This window comes from Rattus norvegicus, chromosome 13 (assembly GCF_021556685.1).
Source record: "Rattus norvegicus strain SHRSP/BbbUtx chromosome 13, alternate assembly SHRSP_T2T, whole genome shotgun sequence".
NCBI classification, from domain to species: Eukaryota; Metazoa; Chordata; class Mammalia; order Rodentia; family Muridae; genus Rattus; species Rattus norvegicus.
The window spans coordinates 89,987,327-90,005,826 of NC_141546.1; the positions used below are offsets into that span (position 1 = coordinate 89,987,327).

Sequence of the window (18,500 nt, forward strand, 5' to 3'; positions counted from 1 at the left end):
TATATGAGTGCAACTATGATAAAGTTTAAGTGATCAATTAAACATAGTAAGAGCTAACTAATACCTAACAAAACTGTATAACAATATATGATAAAAGTTATATGAAATAAGATCACTCTCAAAATACCTCACTATGCTGATGCCAAACACACACATATACACCACACACACACACACACACACACACACACACACACACACCCATGATGATTATGTGAGATGATACAGGGTCTGTGCAGTGAGAGGAAGTGAGGTGAACCACACAGAAATTGTGAAGTCACATTAGGCTACAGAGGACTTTCAGGTGATATACCTAAGGGATGTTCCTATTCTACTGGAATGGAGAGTTTGGATGAAGGAACGTTGCTCTACAAGACACATGTCCAGGTGGTAGGAAAGGCATCAGAAAATTTTCCAGCTAAATCTAACGATGGTCCCTCCATCTGCAAATCCTAAGGCTGTGCTAGGCAGCTTTCAATCACTATGACAGCACACCTGACATAAACAACGTATAAAGAAGGAAGGTCATAACTTCAATCACAGTTCCAGAAGATTTCAATGTCCAGTTACTAGGGTTCTGTAGCTTGTGGCAAGACAGTAACTGTGGCAAGACTACATGGCAGAGAAATCTTCTTACTTAATGACATCATGATAAACAAAGAGAAAGAGAATGGGGCTGGTGTCCAACACATGCTCAACAACTCAAGGACTTCTACAGTTCGATTCTGAAAAGGTTCCAATATCTTTCAATGCTGTCACAGACTGGCAAGCAAACCAGCACCTCATGCACCTTTGGGGAGCATTTACCTAAGCTGCAGCCAATGGGAATGTCCCTTTGGTTACGTTTCTATAACTCTTCCGTCTATGCAAAGCTGCCCTTTACTTTGTGAAGATAAAGTTGTGTGTTTACCTCATTCTTAGGGAAGGTGGCATGGTTTTTCATCGCTGTGTTGGTCTGGCTAATAAAATTATTACTTGTTGGTGCTTAGCGTTTTGACTGTTATCAATGTTTAGGGTGAACTATTCTACTTTTAGTTATCAGAAAATGCCAGTTATTCTTAGTGTGTAGTTTTTTCTCTTTCAGAATGTGGGATCTTCTAAAAGGAGCACAAGTACTGTGATGTTGTAGGAGTGACTCTCTTTTCTTTGTAACGTTGATAATTTTTACAAAGAGAAGTGCTAAGGATTGAGATTATTTGACTCTTTGTAAAAGTCTATCTGGTGCCTTTGATTTAAAATGTGCAATTTGCTAACAGATCCTCAGTCATACACACACACACACACACACACACACACACACACACACAGGCTCGCTCATGCATTCTAATTCTAATATTAATGAAATGTTTGAAGGCTTTGTGCTCCACCCTCCAGCCCAAGGTTTAAGCACCAGAGAGACAAAAGATGGAGAATCAAGATCAATAACAAATCTAGGGAAACTCTGTCTCAGAAAACAGTAAAGAGAAAAGAGGGAAAGATGGCAAGATATATATTTTCAAAGATTTTCCATCATACCAAATATTTACACAATAAGTGATAAAATCAATCACAATATCTTTATTTGTATTTATTTTTGATACGGGCAATGATAAACTTTCTATAACAGCATTTTATAGGAAAATAATGAAAAATTTGAAATTGATAATTACCCCATTGATTTTTATGAAAGTACTAGTATATGCATTTATATGTATGTGCATGTATGTTTGTGTATGAATATATGCTTGTGTGTGTGAGTGTGTGTTTATATGTGTGTGAGAGTGTATGTGTGTGTGTTTGTGTGTGTGTGTGTGTGTGTGTGTGTTAGAAAGAGAGAGAGAGAGTAAGAGTGAGAGAGAAAGAAACTGTTGGCTCTACCTTGAGACAGAATGTTGCTCTGGCCAATAACACATCACCATCACTACTCTGGCACTTCTGGTAAATTGCTTTGCATATAGTAATTATCTAATAAATATTCGTTAAGTTAAATTGGATCAAATTCATAATTAATTTAAACTGGAGTCTTTCAAATAAATTGTTTAATGAAACTATATTTATCTCCAGAGAGCAAAGAGATTGTTCTTAAAACTATATATATTTAATATCTGAAATAGAACTTGAGACCTACTATCATGCCACAATTTTTAAAGTCATAGTTCTGGAATTGATTCGAATTCCACTTAGTTGCAAGTGACAGAAAACCAAAATGCATTATCTTAAAGTAGATATAAATTTTCTCCAATATAGAGAGTGTTCACAGGCAGGTCTAGTCTGTAAAGACACTTGATTCAGCAAGGATCTGGTTAATTCTCTTTTGTTCAGTCCACATTATTTCTTACCTTCCCCCTTCTGAATCAGATAACTAAGTTCCAGCCAGCAGGAATAAAAGAGAGGATGAGACAGAAGAGGGATAGAAGAGAGCGAGAGGGAAGGAAGGAGAAACAGAAAATACAGGATGGAGAAAAAAGCAGGGGGAGGCTCCTTTTCTTTCTTAATGTCCTTTTGTCTTTTCTTTCTAGTTTCCTCTGTTGCTTTGTTTTGTTTTAGTTGGCCTTTTGTGGAGCCGTGGTGAGTCTCTCTCACTGTTCCCTTTCTTTAAGATGGCCACCTCTCAGTACTACATCTCATCTAGTCTTATCCCATGAACTAGAACATGTAATATGCCCCTGCCTGGTTGCCTGGGAGCTTGGGGGATATAATACTTGTCATGGCAGCCACATGTGGGGATGAAAATGAAGAGCGCTACTACTACAGAAGAGGAGGAAAAGCAATACCAAGGATAGAGTGATTTACAACCACTTTATACAGTGGCAATGAGCTTTGAGTAAAACAAATCAATATGGAGCAAGTAAATTAATTAGTTTCAAATAAACTTTCATGGCCAGAATATCAAGGAGACTCAAGGCCATAGATAAAGTTTGTCCATGAGAAGCTGCTTCTAACGGAAGAGTTGCTTTTGATCGATGCTATCCCAATCTCCAACCCAAATGACTTTCAATAAAAGTTCATACAATGTGTGTCAAATTAGTTCAAGAATCTGTTGCAAGGTGAGTAAGTGCCTTTGTAAGATTGATTCTTACAATTAAAGAAGAGACTTCTTTGATATCTCCCTTCACTGGGTTGGCTAATGAACAGTAATGCCTCTGTTCATTGAACTCAAATGAATCTCTCTTCCCTGTAATAATTCCGAGAGTCTGGCTAGTCTGAACTGTAAAATTCTTTGAGAACTACAGGTTGCTTGCCTCATTCAAGCTCCAAAGAGGTTGCTATTTCATGGGTTCAGGAACATTAATAGTTATGTTTCCGTGTGCTATTTACAGTTTTCACTGATTTAAGGCCTCGCTGCCACCATCACTCAAAGGGGTCAGCTACTGAACTTTCTAAGTAAACCCCTAAAGCTAAAGAATAAGACAGTAATAAAGGAAAGATAATTAGACAATTGAAACTTTGAGATGAAACTAAAAAAAAAAAGGAAAAGAAAAACATATAGCACTTGATAGTAATTCTGAGTCACAGAGGATGAGGCTGATGGAAATTACAAGAAGATGGGGGAAGGGTGGGAGGGGTAGAAATATGGAAGAAAGAAGGGAAAGGTGGAAGGCAGAAAGAATGCTTCTTACAGAAAGCAAAGGGGAGGGCAAAGCTGTGGCTCAGTGACAGATTGCTTGCCCAGCACGTCAAAGAGTGCTTGCCTAGCATGTCATAGAGTGCTTGCCTAGCATGTCATAAAGTGCTTGCCTAGCATGTCATAGAGTGTTTGCCTAGCATGTCATAGGTATAGGTCCGGGGTTCAGTGCACAAACCCATCATGAGCCAAAACCCCAAACAAACAAACAAACAAACAAACAAAAACAAGAGAACTTTATGGGGAAACAGAAGCTCTCTTCACAGAAATAGGCTTGGCATAACCTGTCTTAACTGGGGTGCCGTATTTGTCAGTACTGTTGAGTATGAAAAACTGGATCTGAGTTTACCCACCATTTAGAGGGTACCAACTGTGTCACAGCTTGACCTTATATACTGAAACTAAACTCTACAGGATGTTCCATTAGAGCCATCCCATCAGTGGGATCCCATCCATAATTGCGTAATATTTTCTTGAATCTGACTTTTGGGTTGCCATATTTGATCCTTATAGCATCATGATGAAGAAAACACTTTTAACCTGATTCCTACTAAGGTTCAGAGTAAAAAGGTAATTTGGTCCAAGGCAGGGTATGCGGGGGTGGGGAATCCATGAACCACTGGGAATTCCAGGTCTTCAGTTCTGGATGACAACTTCCAGGTAGGTCACTCAGCCCCTGGGGAAGTCATCTGGGAAGTAGAAATCACTAATAACAAGCTCACAGGTTTTCATGCAGTAATGAGAAGAGACCGTGTAAAAGGGTCATTAGGAAATGGGATTCCTACAGGAAATGCCATGCTGAGACTGCAAATGTCCCTCCACACAGATGTGGTCTTCTATACCAAGAATAACCCCCTTCTACCCCTCTCCTACATCTACACATGAGTATGTCCTGACTCTTATTTCACTTTTTCTATAGCTTATAGCACTGTTATGAGTAGATTCCTTTCTCTCAGGGTTTAGCCAAAACTATAAACAAATGCATTTTTCCTTTATTACACATTATATAATTTTCTCCTAATTCAAGGGGATGGTTGTACTAGAGCCAGGCCTTTTGACATGAGACTTCATAAACAATTATATGTGTGAAAATACTTTGTAAAATTAAAAGCATAATCTGTCATATATTTGCACAACTTGAAATGGTTTGAGTGATAGCTAAATTAAGTTTTATGTTCAATTTTTTTGGTTTTGGTTTTGGAGGTTGTTTTTGTTTTTTGGTTTATTTGTTTAGGGTTTTTTGCTTTTGTTTTTTTGTTATTGTTTTGGGGGGGGTTGTTGTTCTGCTTTGGTTCGTTTTGCTTTGTGGTCTAATAAAATGGAATGATGATAGAGACACCAGAAGTAGAAGAAAGCAAGGGATAAGAGTGAATGGACACCTTGACCACCGAGGCTAGCACAGAGCATAACCCATACCGGCACCATGCGAAGTCTTCGCTCACTGTCCCAGCAGCTCTCTAGGACAGATTCTGTTATGAGCTCAGTTCTTAGATACAGAAACTAAGCATTGGAGACATTCAGTAACTGGATTCAATATAGAACTTGTTGCTGGCAAATCCACACTGTCCACAGCAGACAGGAAACATCTCTTAATTCTCACACCACTATCATGCGGCAGCTAGAAACAATGAACGACACATCACCGACTCAGCAGAAGCAGCCATAGAGAAGGCCAAACCATCAGCCCTGCGCCTAGTAAAAGCGCATAGTCAATTTGAGCGACTTTACAGTGCAGCCTGTAGCTGAGAGCTCACCTTCCTCAGTGAATGCTAAACGAATAGATAAATTTAAAGCAGCTTTAACAATTACAAAGAGGGGCTGAAAAAATGGCTCGGCAGTTAAGAGCATTGACTGCTCTTATAGAGAATCTGGGTTCAGTTTCCAGCACCCACATGGCAGTTCACAACCATGCATAACTCCAATTCCAGCAAATCCAAAACCTCCTTTGCTCTTCACGGTACCAGGTATATACGTGGTGTGCATGCATACACGTAGACATAATACTCATACATTTAATTTATATATAATATTTATATTTATATATATGACTTATATTTACGAATCTTGTAATGATTCCCCTCCAGTAAAAGGCTAGCTCAGCAATCTACTCTTAGTTAAACAAAATTTTGATTAGGCAAAAATCTAATTAGCCATGTTCCTCTGAGCCAAGCCCTGATCAAGTAAGGACAATTTAACCTGTTTTTAAAATAAAGCTCCAAGGCTCTCCAGAAATAAACAAATGGCTAATAAGTGTAGGGAAAGAGGCCTGTGGTCGGGAAAATGCAAATCAAAACCCAAGAGAGCTACCACTCCATGTCCATTTGAATGAATATTTAGCGAAACCCAGAACACAAGTATGGGTGAGAAGGTGGAGGAAGCAGAACCTTTGTGGGCTGCCTGTGGAATGGACAATGACAAAAAGACAATCTCTGTGCCATTCAGCAGGTACATGCCCAGAGAATTAACAGCAGAGGCTTTTGGAGATGTCGGTACACCCCTTTTTTTTTTTTTTTTGCTATACTGTTTACAATGTCCAAAGACAAAGAAAGCCCAAGGACCCCTGGAGGGATGAAGATGTCAACAAAATGCTGAACACAAGTACAAAGCAAGACTCAGTCTTTAAAAAAAGAAGACATGTGGCATGTGCGACCATGTGGATGACCTCTGAAGACACACAAAGTGAACAAGCCTTGACAGGGTAGATGCCACACACTGCCACGATCTCTGAGGTGTTAATGCTTAAACGCTTCATAGAGACAGAAAGCACAACAGTGCTGGCTTGGGACAAGAGGATAGAGAATGAGGAGTTATGGCTTAAGAGTACAGACTTGAGACAGGTAGCATTGGGAAGATGGTTCTGTATAAGTATAAGGAGCAGAATATAAATGCCCAGCATCCTCACATATGCCAGGTAGGATTGATGTAATCCCCTCAATCTAGGAGGCAAAGACAAGAAACCTCTAAAGTAAGATAGTAGCTAATGTAATGGAATAGGTGAGGTCTGGGCTTAAGTAGCAGGCCCCTGCCTCTATATATAAGATCGAGAGAGATCAAAGGCAGCACTAGACATTACTGCCTGACTTCCACATGCATGGTCATCCATGTGTATGCATATATGCATACGTGCAAATATACATATGCACATGTACATACCAAGGATAGGAAGGAAGGAAGGAAGGAAGGAAGGAAGGAAGGAAGGAGAGAGAGAGAAAGAGAGAGGGAAAGAAAGAGAGAGAAAGAAAGAAAGAAAGAAAGAAAGAAAGAAAGAAAGAAAGAAAGAAAGAGAGAGAGAAAGAAAGAGATGGAGGGAGGCAAGGAGGAAGGGAGGGAGAAAGGAAGCAAGGAAGGGAGGGATGGAGGAATGGAGGGAAGAAGGGAGGGAGGGAAGGAAGGAGGGAGGGAAGGATGAAAGGAGGGAGGGAGGGAGAAAAATTTTAAAGCCTACACAAGCCAGGCATGGTGTCTCACTCTGGTATTCCCACCTCTCTAAGGAAGAAGTTCTCAGCCTGTGGGTCACAACCCTTTGGAGGTCAAGCAAGCCATTCATAGGGGCTGCAAATCAAATATTCTGCATTTCCAATATCTACATTATGATTCATAGCAATAGAAAAATTATAGTTATGAAGTATCAACGAAAATAATCTTGTGCGGGGGGAATGACCACAGCATGAAGAGCTGTATTAAAGTGCCCCAGCATCAGGAAGGGTGAGAATCGCTGTTCTAGAGGCTCTGAGGATGTTAAGCGTGTTCAAGCCACAAATCCTAAAATATGTATAAGAGAAATCTTTTTTAAAATCCTCTTTTAATGCCATCATTTCCACTTATAAGTAAAATCCATGCACTTCTTACGTAGTATAAGTTTAATAGCTACATAGACTGAAGGATTCCCGCTCATCCATGCTTAGCACGTATGTGCATGTTTGTTTGTTTGTTTGTTTGTTTGTTTGTTTGTTTGTTTGTAGACAGGGTCTTATTCTACAATCCATGCTGACCTGGATCTCACTGCATAACTCATGCCAGCCTCAGACTTGCAGTCATGCTCCTCCCTCAGCTCCCTGAGTGCTGGGATTACAGGCATGGGTCCTCATGCTCAGCTTGTAACGTGTACATCCATGTAATCCTAACAATACCGATTATTATTCTTATCTGCACTTTACAGATGAGTGAACTCAGTCCAGGAGGAAAGCAATTTCATCCACAGCAAGTCTATTTGAGCTCCAGCAGTCTGCAAACACTGAAGTTAATTCTCTTGGTGCAAGAGTACTGGCCTCTCCTGTAATGTTGCTAATTTAAAGACACTCCTTTTCTCCCAACCACTCGGGATTAGGGAGAGCCCTGAAAAGCAATGTTTAGATTTGTAAGGGAGAAGACGTATATTTGTGCCTCATACATCTCACTGAAGTGCTGGGGTTTTCAATATTCCCTTAATTCAATTCAGTTCATTTTTCTAAACCAGCAGTTCTCAACCTGTGGGTTGCAACCCCTTTGAGAGTCACACATCAGCTTTCCTGCAAATCAGGTATTTATACCATGATTCATAAAAGTAGCAAAATCACAGTTATAAAATACTAACAAAGTAATTTTGTGGTTGGGAGTCGCCACAATCTAAGGAGCTGTATTAAAGGGTGACAACAGTAGGAAAGTTGAGAACCACTTAAGACCTAAGCCCTTACTGTTAGGAGCTGTTAGATTTGAATATTCTCCTAGGCACCCAGAATTGTAGACAGGAGACAAAGGTGGATATACCTTTATTTAGAAAACAGATGACCAAAAATAAACAACTTTTCTTCTGGATGAGGGCTTCTGTTTTCTTACCTGTTGTAACTAGACTGAGATCTGTGTCTCACAGCTGTAAAATAAGTCACTGGTGGGCGAGAAAACAATCACATTGATCAAACATCTCACCACACACATATATCATGTAAGGGGAAGCTGGATGAACAGGCAGTGAAGAATATGATTCCAAGGTCTTCTCCCTTCACTAATTTATCTAGGCAACGCAGAAAAGAGGCTTAGGACTTGCTTGGGACTGATCTCTATGTACTTTATTCATACATGTATACACGTGATATTCAGAGACACCTATTCTGGGCCTTTGTTCAAGACACTGGGACACAGCACAGAAAAATGGGTGTCTCCATCTTCAGTGAGCTCCCCAGCACTGCCACTAATTCCTGAGCGATCTTGGGCACTCAGAGTCTACATGGTACCCATTCATTCTGTGTGGAGATCTCTTAGTAGGAGAACAGAATGTGTGTGTAGAATAGAATGGAGAATGTAGCCCTTGAGGACATCCCAGCTACACAGCGACAGCTACACCCTCCAGAAGACACCAATAATCAAAATAGTCTCTTATTTTTAGGACATCAAATAATGTATGTAAATGACCTGACATCCGGTAAGTAATAGCTAATTAACAAAAGCAAAAAAACAAAAAAACAAAAATCTTAAAAATGTAATATCTATGACAATTGACAGATGATATTGATTTCCTGAGGACATGAACGTTTCGGAAAAGGTAAAATGAGAAATATTAATAGTGACATTCTTAATGATGGCTGGGGATGTGACTCAATGCAGAGCACCAGTATACTGCAAGGCCCTTGGGTTCCACCCTCCCACATTGCACATATACACACATATAATATACATGCATATACATTTATACATAAACACACAGATAGATACATATAGAAAGATAGATATAGATATATTCTCTACGTACCTTTCTATTAGACAAAGACTTTCTGTTGAACCAGAGTGGACAGCAAGGAGAATTCTGTGTAACTAGACAAGGTTATGTGATCGCATATTATTCTTTAGAACCTTCTAGCAATAACTGAAAATGGGAAACTAAATGACCTTCTAAGTGGCCCCTGGCCATGAAGATAGACTTGCCAGGAGCATGGTTTTCCTTTAAAGATACTTGATGTTCTTGTGCATGCTAGATGAAATATAGCACATTAATGTATTTCATTTCTTGGCATGTGACACAATTTTTCTAGGGCCCTTCATTCTGTGTCTTAACGCTGTCTAATCTAATAATCACTAGCCACATGAACACATAAATCAGAATTAATTTAAAACAAACATGATTTAACGTTCATTCAGCCTTCAGTGATGCTGACCAAGTTTCAAAGTGTTCAGTTACCCGCTGTGACAAGTGGTCCCAAAACTGGACAGTATGACTGTGGAGTCTTCTCATGATGATGGCATGGTCTGCACTGCCATATAACATCATGTCCTGGGTTTCTATCAGCCCAGGCTTTCCACATAGAACCAGCTAACAATGAATCTATTGGTCATATAGAAAACTAACTCCTCGTCTATTACTGCTGGGGACCCAAGAGCCATATTGCTGATCAAAGCAAACACAGCATCTACTTCCTGTTTAGTGGTAATTAGGCATCTTTCCATAGTCCATGTCTCCCTGTGCTCCATCATACTCCTGTTCTATGACAATAATAGACTAAGCCCCTGAACTGTAACCTATCCTGCAATTAAATATTTTCCTCTATAAGAGTTGCCATGGTCATGATGTCTCTTAACAGCAAAAGAAAACATAAGATATAAATAAGCTAACAGTTGGCGCTTCTAAACCAGTCTCTTGGACAAGGTACTTTGCAGCCTAGATCAGGTGGGCAATTTCTGTGGTATTGGAGTCAAGTTCATGATTGTCTGTTAGACTTCTAGTGTTCTCAGGTTTTTGCTAACGAAACTAGACACAATACAAACGGAAATAAAATGAAAGCAAGTAAACTTCTTATGTTGCCTCGGGCAAATGGCGTAAAGAAACCAGGTCTTTTTCTCCCCTCAGGAGCTGAGCACACACTTTGTCATTTACAATTACTTTATAATTAGATTGATGTTGTGTGGGATAGAAGTCTTTGTGGACCTGACATTCAAACACCTTGTCGCTGCTACAAAGTGGAGGAGCATCCCTTTGCTTGCTTGCCTGCCTGCTGCAGGTCTGTTTTCAAGGAGACGGAACATTTATTAGGTCACTAAACTGTCTAGATTTGAGGTATTTCCGTATTCTCTGCAGTGATCTGTCACCCACACCACCTAAAAATACCCAGCTTCCCGTCACTTGGGGGAACCACAAGGCTATTAGAAGGCAATAAAATCCCTGGACAGCTCCTCTTCATGGATCTGTGTTTTCCTCTGATCAATCAGAGTCAGAGACACTGGAGATGGAAAATGAAGGAGGTAAAATTCAAGTGATAGATCCTTGTGTCAACCCTACAAACAGCCCAGGCAAGCAAAGAGCCCAACCAGGAAGCCTTTCCTCCTCTGAACTTGTTAATTATTAGCTGGAATTCATTAAAGTATCACCAATAAAATGCTTCTGCCTCCTCCAGAAGACATGTGGAAGAGGGTCCTGCCCAACAGCAACATTAACAAATGGCTATTCATGTCACTGAAGAGGGACAGAGACGTCTGCTTGTCTTTACAGTAGACAGCATTGCCGGGTCCAGGAAAGCACTTTCCAGTCATCTACTTAGATAAGATGCTCCATTGCAGAATATTCCAGAAACATGATGAAAATTCTTGCCTGCCTCCCACCCACATCCTTACAATCAAAACCTGGAGACCAATAGGTCCAGGACCGTTGTATTTATTTGCACCCTCCTTCCTTTTCTTTCCTTTTTTTTTACTGGATTTTTTTTTTATTTACATTTCAAATGTTATCCCCTTTCCCTGTTTCCTGTCCATAAATCCCCCTATCCCATTCCCTCTCCCCCTTCTTGTATTGGGGTGTTCCCCCCACCCAACCACCCAACACTTCCCACCTCCTCCACCCCTGACATTCTCCTTAGGAGTGCAGTCTTGGCAGGACCAAGGGCTTCTCCTCCCATTGGTGCCCAACAAGGCCTTCCTCTGCTACATATGCAGCTGGAACCATGGGTCAGTCCATGTGTACTCTTTGAGTGATGGTTTAGTCCCTGGGAGTTCTGGTTGGTTGGTAAGTCCCTTCAGCTCCCTCAATCCTTTCTCTAACTCTTCCAATAGGGACCCTGTTCTCAGTCCATTCCTCTTTCCTTTTCTAACATACCTCTTTGTCTCGTGGCCACCCACACATTCTCTCCTCCCCAACCCCTGGCTGGCATGTCCTAAACCCAGACAGATCAAAACAGCTAAAATTAAAAGCCAGCAAAGATTATTTTTTTACAATGGAGGTTGAGTTAGAAACAGCAATACTCTCTAAGGGGATGAGGCTGACGATCTTGCGAAGACAAATTCACTGAGTTCAAGCAGACCACTGCAGCAGCTCAAGGCCTGCCTATGGTCCAGTCAGCCCAGAACGAAGGGAGCCCATCCCTGTCTCAAAGGAGTGTCAACTCTCCCAGGGCAAAAGGACATCTGAAAAAGCTTCCAAAGACACTGAGGTAAATCTAGCCAGCAGAGACAACCTTCTAAAGGGCGGGCTGGTTGTCACTATGCCTTCAGGTAAGAAAGGCCAGCTGTCCCATCATGTTTGTAAAGACTGGATTATTCTTACCCTTAAAGACGGATCTGCTGCCACAGTCACAATATAGTGCCACATTGACTGAGCATCCAAATACGGTGGGAACTCAATCAAGGTTGGAGTCTCTTCTCATCTCCAACAGATTCACTGAGTTATCAGAGACATTGTTCTCTCGTTCATAACTAAAATAAACAGCATTTAGTGAGCTTTATCCTTTTACCTTTAAAAGTTCTGTTTTGCATAGAAAAGTAAAAGACACAAGTGGGAGGCAAACTGTTCTATAGAAAAGATAAGGAGAGAAGGGAAGGGAAGAGTAAAAGGAAATCAGGCATGGGAGAAAGACATAGTTAACTGGATAGGTTGGTTATTTCCAAAACCATGTTCCTTACAATGTGGCAGTGAAAGAGGAAAACACTTTCATTTTCTTTCCTGACAGCTAAAGTATAAACGGTTGTTGCAATGATATCAGAAATTATTGGATATTTTGAGCGTTCTTGCTAGTGGGGCACGGACATTAGAGCCAACTTGAAATACTGGTCTCAAGGTGCCCTAGAAATTGTGTTTGTCCAATACAGGAATGTCGGCTGCAGGGAAGAAGTGATGTATGCTGTCTAGGGAGCCACAGGACAGCCAGACACCATGTTTGGACAGCATCGCCCTGTACTCTGATTTCTAGCTGGACCATCTTTTGCAAACACTCTTGGTCACAATCGATGTTTCTCTCAGAGAACACCAAAACTGAGTACCATATTTTCAAATCACCAGCCCAGAACAGAACTGAGCTTCCAGCCTGCTACCTCTACAAATGTGTCAAGGAAACAGTCCGGCTCCAAGGTGGGTTGGATCCAGGCAAACCTCATGGAAATGGATTTCTTACAGCCTGGTTTGTGCCCAACTGAGGGGAACACAGAAAGTCCTAGGAATAAAAGGGTTCAACCCTCATTTTTTTACCACTTTTAAAGATGTCCTAAAATATATAAGACAACCTATCACTCCAATTTAATCTCTCGGTTATAAAACAAGCAACATTACAAAACAAAGAATTGATAAGGCAAATATTTCATTCATAACGACTCTAAAAGTGGATCTCAAGCATCAAATAAACCCTACAGACCCTTCCTATTAAGCTAAAAGCTACTTGCAGACAACCCAGACTGACTTTTAGGTACCACCTCTGGACCCTAGGCAGTATCGTCATACCCTGAAGCCTTTATTATGGCGACATTCACTTAGCCCGGTGGTCATAGTTTAATATACCAACAACTGTTTTCTGTAAAACCACTATGAGGGCCTGAAGAGACAGCTCATGGTGCTTGCTACTCAAGCATAAGGACCCCGAGTTCCATCTTCAGCATTCACATAAAGAGCCAGACAATATCGACCTGCATTCATAATCCCAATGTTGGTAAAACAGAGGATGGTGGGTCCCTGATGCTCACTGGCTAGCCAGCCTGGCCTAATTGTCAAGTTCTAGGTCAAAAAAATAAAATGGAAGGCTCCTGAGGAGCCACAGTTCCAGAGGAACACCCATAATTAACCTCTGGTCTTCCTCTCTCTCTCTCTCTCTCTCTCTCTCTCTCTCTCTCTCTCTCTCACACACACACACACACACACACACACACACATACACACACATACACACTCACATACACACACATACATACACACATATACACACACATACATACACATAAACACACACACACACACACACACACACACACACACACACGCTCGTGCACACACACAGGGTTTTCCATAGAAAAAGGATGACTTGCACGTTTTCATTGTCAGAACTTTAGGGAAATCATGGTGGGGAGACGCAGTAAACAAACAAGAAATCCTCACAGGGCAACATTCTACCTATGCTGTACCGGTAACGGTTTACAGTTCTGCCTCTCTTTCCAGCCTGCTTCTTAGGGTCATCAATAACCCATCAGGACAAAGTGGAAACAATTCCTACACCTACATCTTCAGAGCCAAGAGGGTCTGAGCAGAGAGCACTGTGGTGAAGGGAGCAGGAGACAAGGGGGAAAAGCCATCAATCAGGCTGTTTGAGATCACACTTTTCAAGAACTGCACTTCAATGGTGAAGCAGAAGTGGAAAATTGGTATCCATCAATAATACAACAATCTCTCTCTCTCTCTCTCTCTCTCTCTCTCTCTCTCTCTCTCTCTCTCTCTCTCTCTCTCGGTCTTTATTGAGAAATGTTCTATTAGGACTGAAGGTCTTTGCTAAACCTTTGGTTGACTTCCTGATTGATTAGCATTGTAACATAGAGCCCGTTCCTTCAAGAACTGTTGAAATTCTCCAATGCAGATTCGTCACACACCCTTCTCCTTGATTCATATGAAAAGCTGGCATCCACAGGGAAGTTACCAAGTGGAAGCCTACTGTGCTGCGAAGGCCCCACAAGAGCAAGAGTCCTGGTGCTCGGTTGCCTGTGTGTGCACACATAGACCATTTCACACAACGGCTAGTGAATGATAATGAGCCAAAGTGCTTGTGACCTATCTGGTCTTATTAATGAATCATTACTTATGACACACACACACACACACACGCACACGCACACGCACACGCACGCACATGCACACACACGCACACGCACACGCACACACACACACACGCACGCACACACACACACACACACACACACACCACAAACTTACACACATACAAAAATTGTTCAGACACTATGGCTGGGCATTAAACCTATTATTACACCATTACACATAAGACTTACTGAACTTGGTTATTTTTTTTCTCAGTCATGTTTTATCAGGCAATTTCCCCGCTGAACAAAAAGCTAATCAAGTCATTAGTGGTCTTAAGCTCAACCAGAAATAATGTTTTAAAAAAAAGGAAGAAAGAAAGAAAGAGAGAGAGAGAGAAAGAGAGAAATGGAAGGAAGGAAGGAGGGAAGGAGGGAAGGAGGGAGGGAGGGAGGGAAGGAAGGAGGAGATGTTATTGAGAGGCAGAGTCAGGAGAGTGGTTGCAGGTTAAAATCTAGCCAGAACTACATAGTCTCGAAGGACAAAAAGTTAGATTCCATAAAATCTCCATGAAACATACAAGTTTACATTTAAAACTAACAGTGATTTGAAACTATAAAAGTAAATTTATAATGTAAATTCAAACTTAGTAATCTGAGAGTTGGTACAGCAAGCACTCAAATAATGACATCCAAGCTGTCTGTCGATTGTTTATAGGCAAACAGGAAAAGAATCCAGCTGTGTGGCTTAACAAACGTAACTTGCTACCATAACTTCCCCTCGGAAGTACAGCTCCCCATACTGCATAAACTCCTAGGACAGATTTTTTTTTAAATCCTCACATCTTTCATGTTACAACATTCAAAGTCATACCACATAAAATAAAATCAGTTACTAAGTACCCAACTACCGCCAGAATATTCTTCTCCTCTAGACCAGCTCTATATGTAAAATACGTGAGCACAGTTACTTCATTCAGTGTCCGGATGTAATAGCAATGACTTAGGTTCAAGTGCATGATAGTCTTAATTCATCTATTTGGATAAAATGATGGAAGGAGTCAGCTAGTCCCTTATTTTTCTTCCCCTTCTTTCTGTGATGTCTCAGACACATCTGGCTGCATTTACACGTATACAGAATAGCACCATTCACAGGCTACAGGATAAGCAGTTGGTATTGTGTCCGAACATCATGCATCTGCTTAGAGTGGTATCGATATCCCCCCAGCACAATCCTGACTGCCTTCTAATGCCTCTGGGGCACACAGGTAAAGTTAGGATTTCTGCATGGGTTAAGGCAAGCACACAGCCTTTCCTCTGTCTTCACAATCAGCTCAGTCTCACAGATCTACACTCACAGTGAATCCAGTGGACTCCCGCTCATCAAAACCCTTAATAACATTCCTGACCTCAGAGAAGGATTTCCACTTGCTGTTGTCAGTGCCAACTAATGAAACCCGAGCCATGACACGCCCCAGGTAATACGCTTAAGAAAAAAAAATAACCCCAGTAAAAACTACAAAAGGAGAAACCAATGCAGAAGTTATGCAAAGAATACTGCCTCCTTAATTTTAGCAAACGTGTTGATTATAACCATGTTGAGGTTACCTAAGCAACCATCCTGAAACACATGCAAAACCCAAACGTAGATCAACGTCTAGAAGTACGAAAACATGGCAGAAAACAGTTAGATGCGTTTGCAGAAGGGGAATAGGGACTGTACAGATTATCCCAGGGATGTATGACACTATAGCACAGATGCTATAGATAACGTCACGGAAATAATGCAAGGTAAGAAATTAGGTTAAGACCAAAAGAACCAGAGTCATCTAGCCGTGAGCAAACTGGTGAAAGCTTACACATCCACGGATACAGTCATTCTCGCCGGAGACCTGTAAAGCCATCGTTTAGTTTCCAAACTGCAGCACACTCAAGACATTATTAAACCTAAATGTTTCGAAAATACCGTCTGAAAGAGTCGCAAGGGATGGTATTAAATCTAGTGGAACAGCACAATACAATGAATAGCCAAACAGTGTAGATGCTAACGACAGGTGACTGTAACGGTCAGCAAGGAATGTGCAAGGTCTATTTTACTTCCTGTCACTTGGGAACATCTAATCGTCCTTTAGCAGAGTACATAGTCACTGATGCTCTGGGAGTTCACAAAGTTGATAAATACTCGGAGCCAGACAAAAGAAAGAAGAAAGAGGAAGGAAGAAGAAAAAATGAAAGATAAGGAGAGAGAAAGAAGAAAAAAAAGAAAGGAAGGAAGGAAGGAAGGAAGGAAGAAAGAAAAGAAAGAAAGAAGGAAAGAAAAAAGGAAAGAAAGAGAGAAAAAAGAAAGGGAGGAAGAAAGGAAGCTGAAGTTCCCCTTTTTCCAGGGAGGTGAAGGACTCTTACCTTTCTGTACACCAGCATGTTCGGTGATTCCTCTGCCACCCCATTGCTGGTCTGGCCATAATTATTCCCCTGAGCCATTTCACACAGAACTTGGTAGCTCAGATACAAGGATGATCAGTCTGCCCTGCAAATGATTAGAGAGCCTCTGGTGAGATCCTGGTAGGAGCCCTGGAGGGAACAGACCCCCCCCAACACACACACACACACACACACACACACACACACACACACACTCATCTTCATGTTCACAGTACCCAACCCATGGGGAGAAATTTTTTTCATTCCTGGGCTGACTGGAGAACACAGGACATGGACTTTAAAAAAAAAAGAAAGAAAGAAAGAAAGAAAGAAAGAAAGAAAGAAAGAAAGAAAGAAAGAAAAACGGAAGGAGTTTACATCTATAGTAGCCCCAGGAAATTTCAACAGACAACCTTCCAGTTAGATACAGTCAACTGGCTAAGGTTTTGTGGACTTCATTTTGTGAATACTCTCTTTTTAAAAGTGTTAGGTACTCACTTTTAAAAAAACCCATGGATGGCACTTTCCTAATACCCACAGCTCTCTCTGGATACTTGCTGCTCCACTTGATGCGGATCTCCCCAAAGGGTAGAAAGCCAACACCCACAGCAGCAGCCCACTTTCTCCTCCTATCCTGCTAGTTTCGCATGACGGGAGCATCAGAGGCCCCTTCCCCACAAGTGTTCTCTGGCACACGTTTCCTCTCCATGCCTCGGGTTCCCCACACAGCCTGGGCATAGGCTTTTCCACTTTCACCTGCCTTCACTGCTAGCCCATGGCTCCTCTGTGCTGCCACCTCACTCAGCGCGCTAAGTCTGGACCTAATCCTGACTAATCTTTGGAAGAAAGCATCCAAATTAGGTCCAGGCAACCCGAGGCTGGTGGGAAGTCAAGCCTTAGGCAATCACCTGGCTCACCTCAGAGAGCAAGCTAACTGCACAAGCCTGGAGCAATCGGCCAGAAGAACAGAGAAATCTGGGTCCCATCTCATCCTGCTCAGCCCTTGCTCTCGGCGGCAGCAAATGGCAGGCTGCCTTGCCCCGCATCCAGGCACTGGCCACACCGGGCAGCAGTTTCAGCACCGTGGACCGCGGCGTGCGCAGCGCCCCAGCCCGGCCGAGCGCGCCGCTCTTTGGGGACTGTGGCTCCCGCCGTCGCAGGGCGAGGACCGGGTGCGGGGCCGGGGGTCCCAGGGACTCCGGGTGGCGCCGCCTCCTCCCCTCCCACCCCCTCCGGTTACCTCCTCGGCCAAGGTCACGGCCCCGCGGTTCCCCTCCGGGCGTGCTGAGGGCAGGCGCTGTCAGCTGGCTGCGAGCGGAGCAGTGAGGCAGGGCAGCCTCATCACACTCGCGCTGCTCAGGCCACCGCCACCCTCGCGGTGCACAGGCGGCCCTGGCAGCCGCCGCTCGCGCCCGCTCCCCCGGGCCGCCTCGCTCGTTCCCTCCTCCGCTTCTCCTCCCGGGGACTGGGACCAGTCGAGCGCGCGCGGGAGTCGAGACGCCCGACCCGT

At 42.4% G+C, this 18,500-nt stretch overlaps 1 protein-coding gene across 13 annotated transcripts in view; it reads right to left on the reverse strand.

Moving 5' to 3' along the window:
- The window catches only part of Rgs7 (regulator of G-protein signaling 7), a 433,024-nt gene extending 414,567 nt beyond the window's left edge, over window positions 1–18,457 (reverse strand). For 7 of the 13 annotated variants that reach the window (XM_087581505.1, XM_087581504.1, XM_087581498.1 and 4 more), the window contains exons 1-2: window positions 18,231–18,457; window positions 16,973–17,096 (exon numbers count right to left, since the gene is read on the reverse strand). Coding sequence is in view for 11 of the 13 variants with exons in the window: in XM_087581498.1 (XP_087437624.1) it covers window positions 16,973–17,050 (78 nt within the window). In the remaining 2 variants the exon portion in view is untranslated. 13 annotated transcript variants of the gene reach the window in all.
- Between the last annotated feature and the right edge of the window lie 43 nt (window positions 18,458–18,500).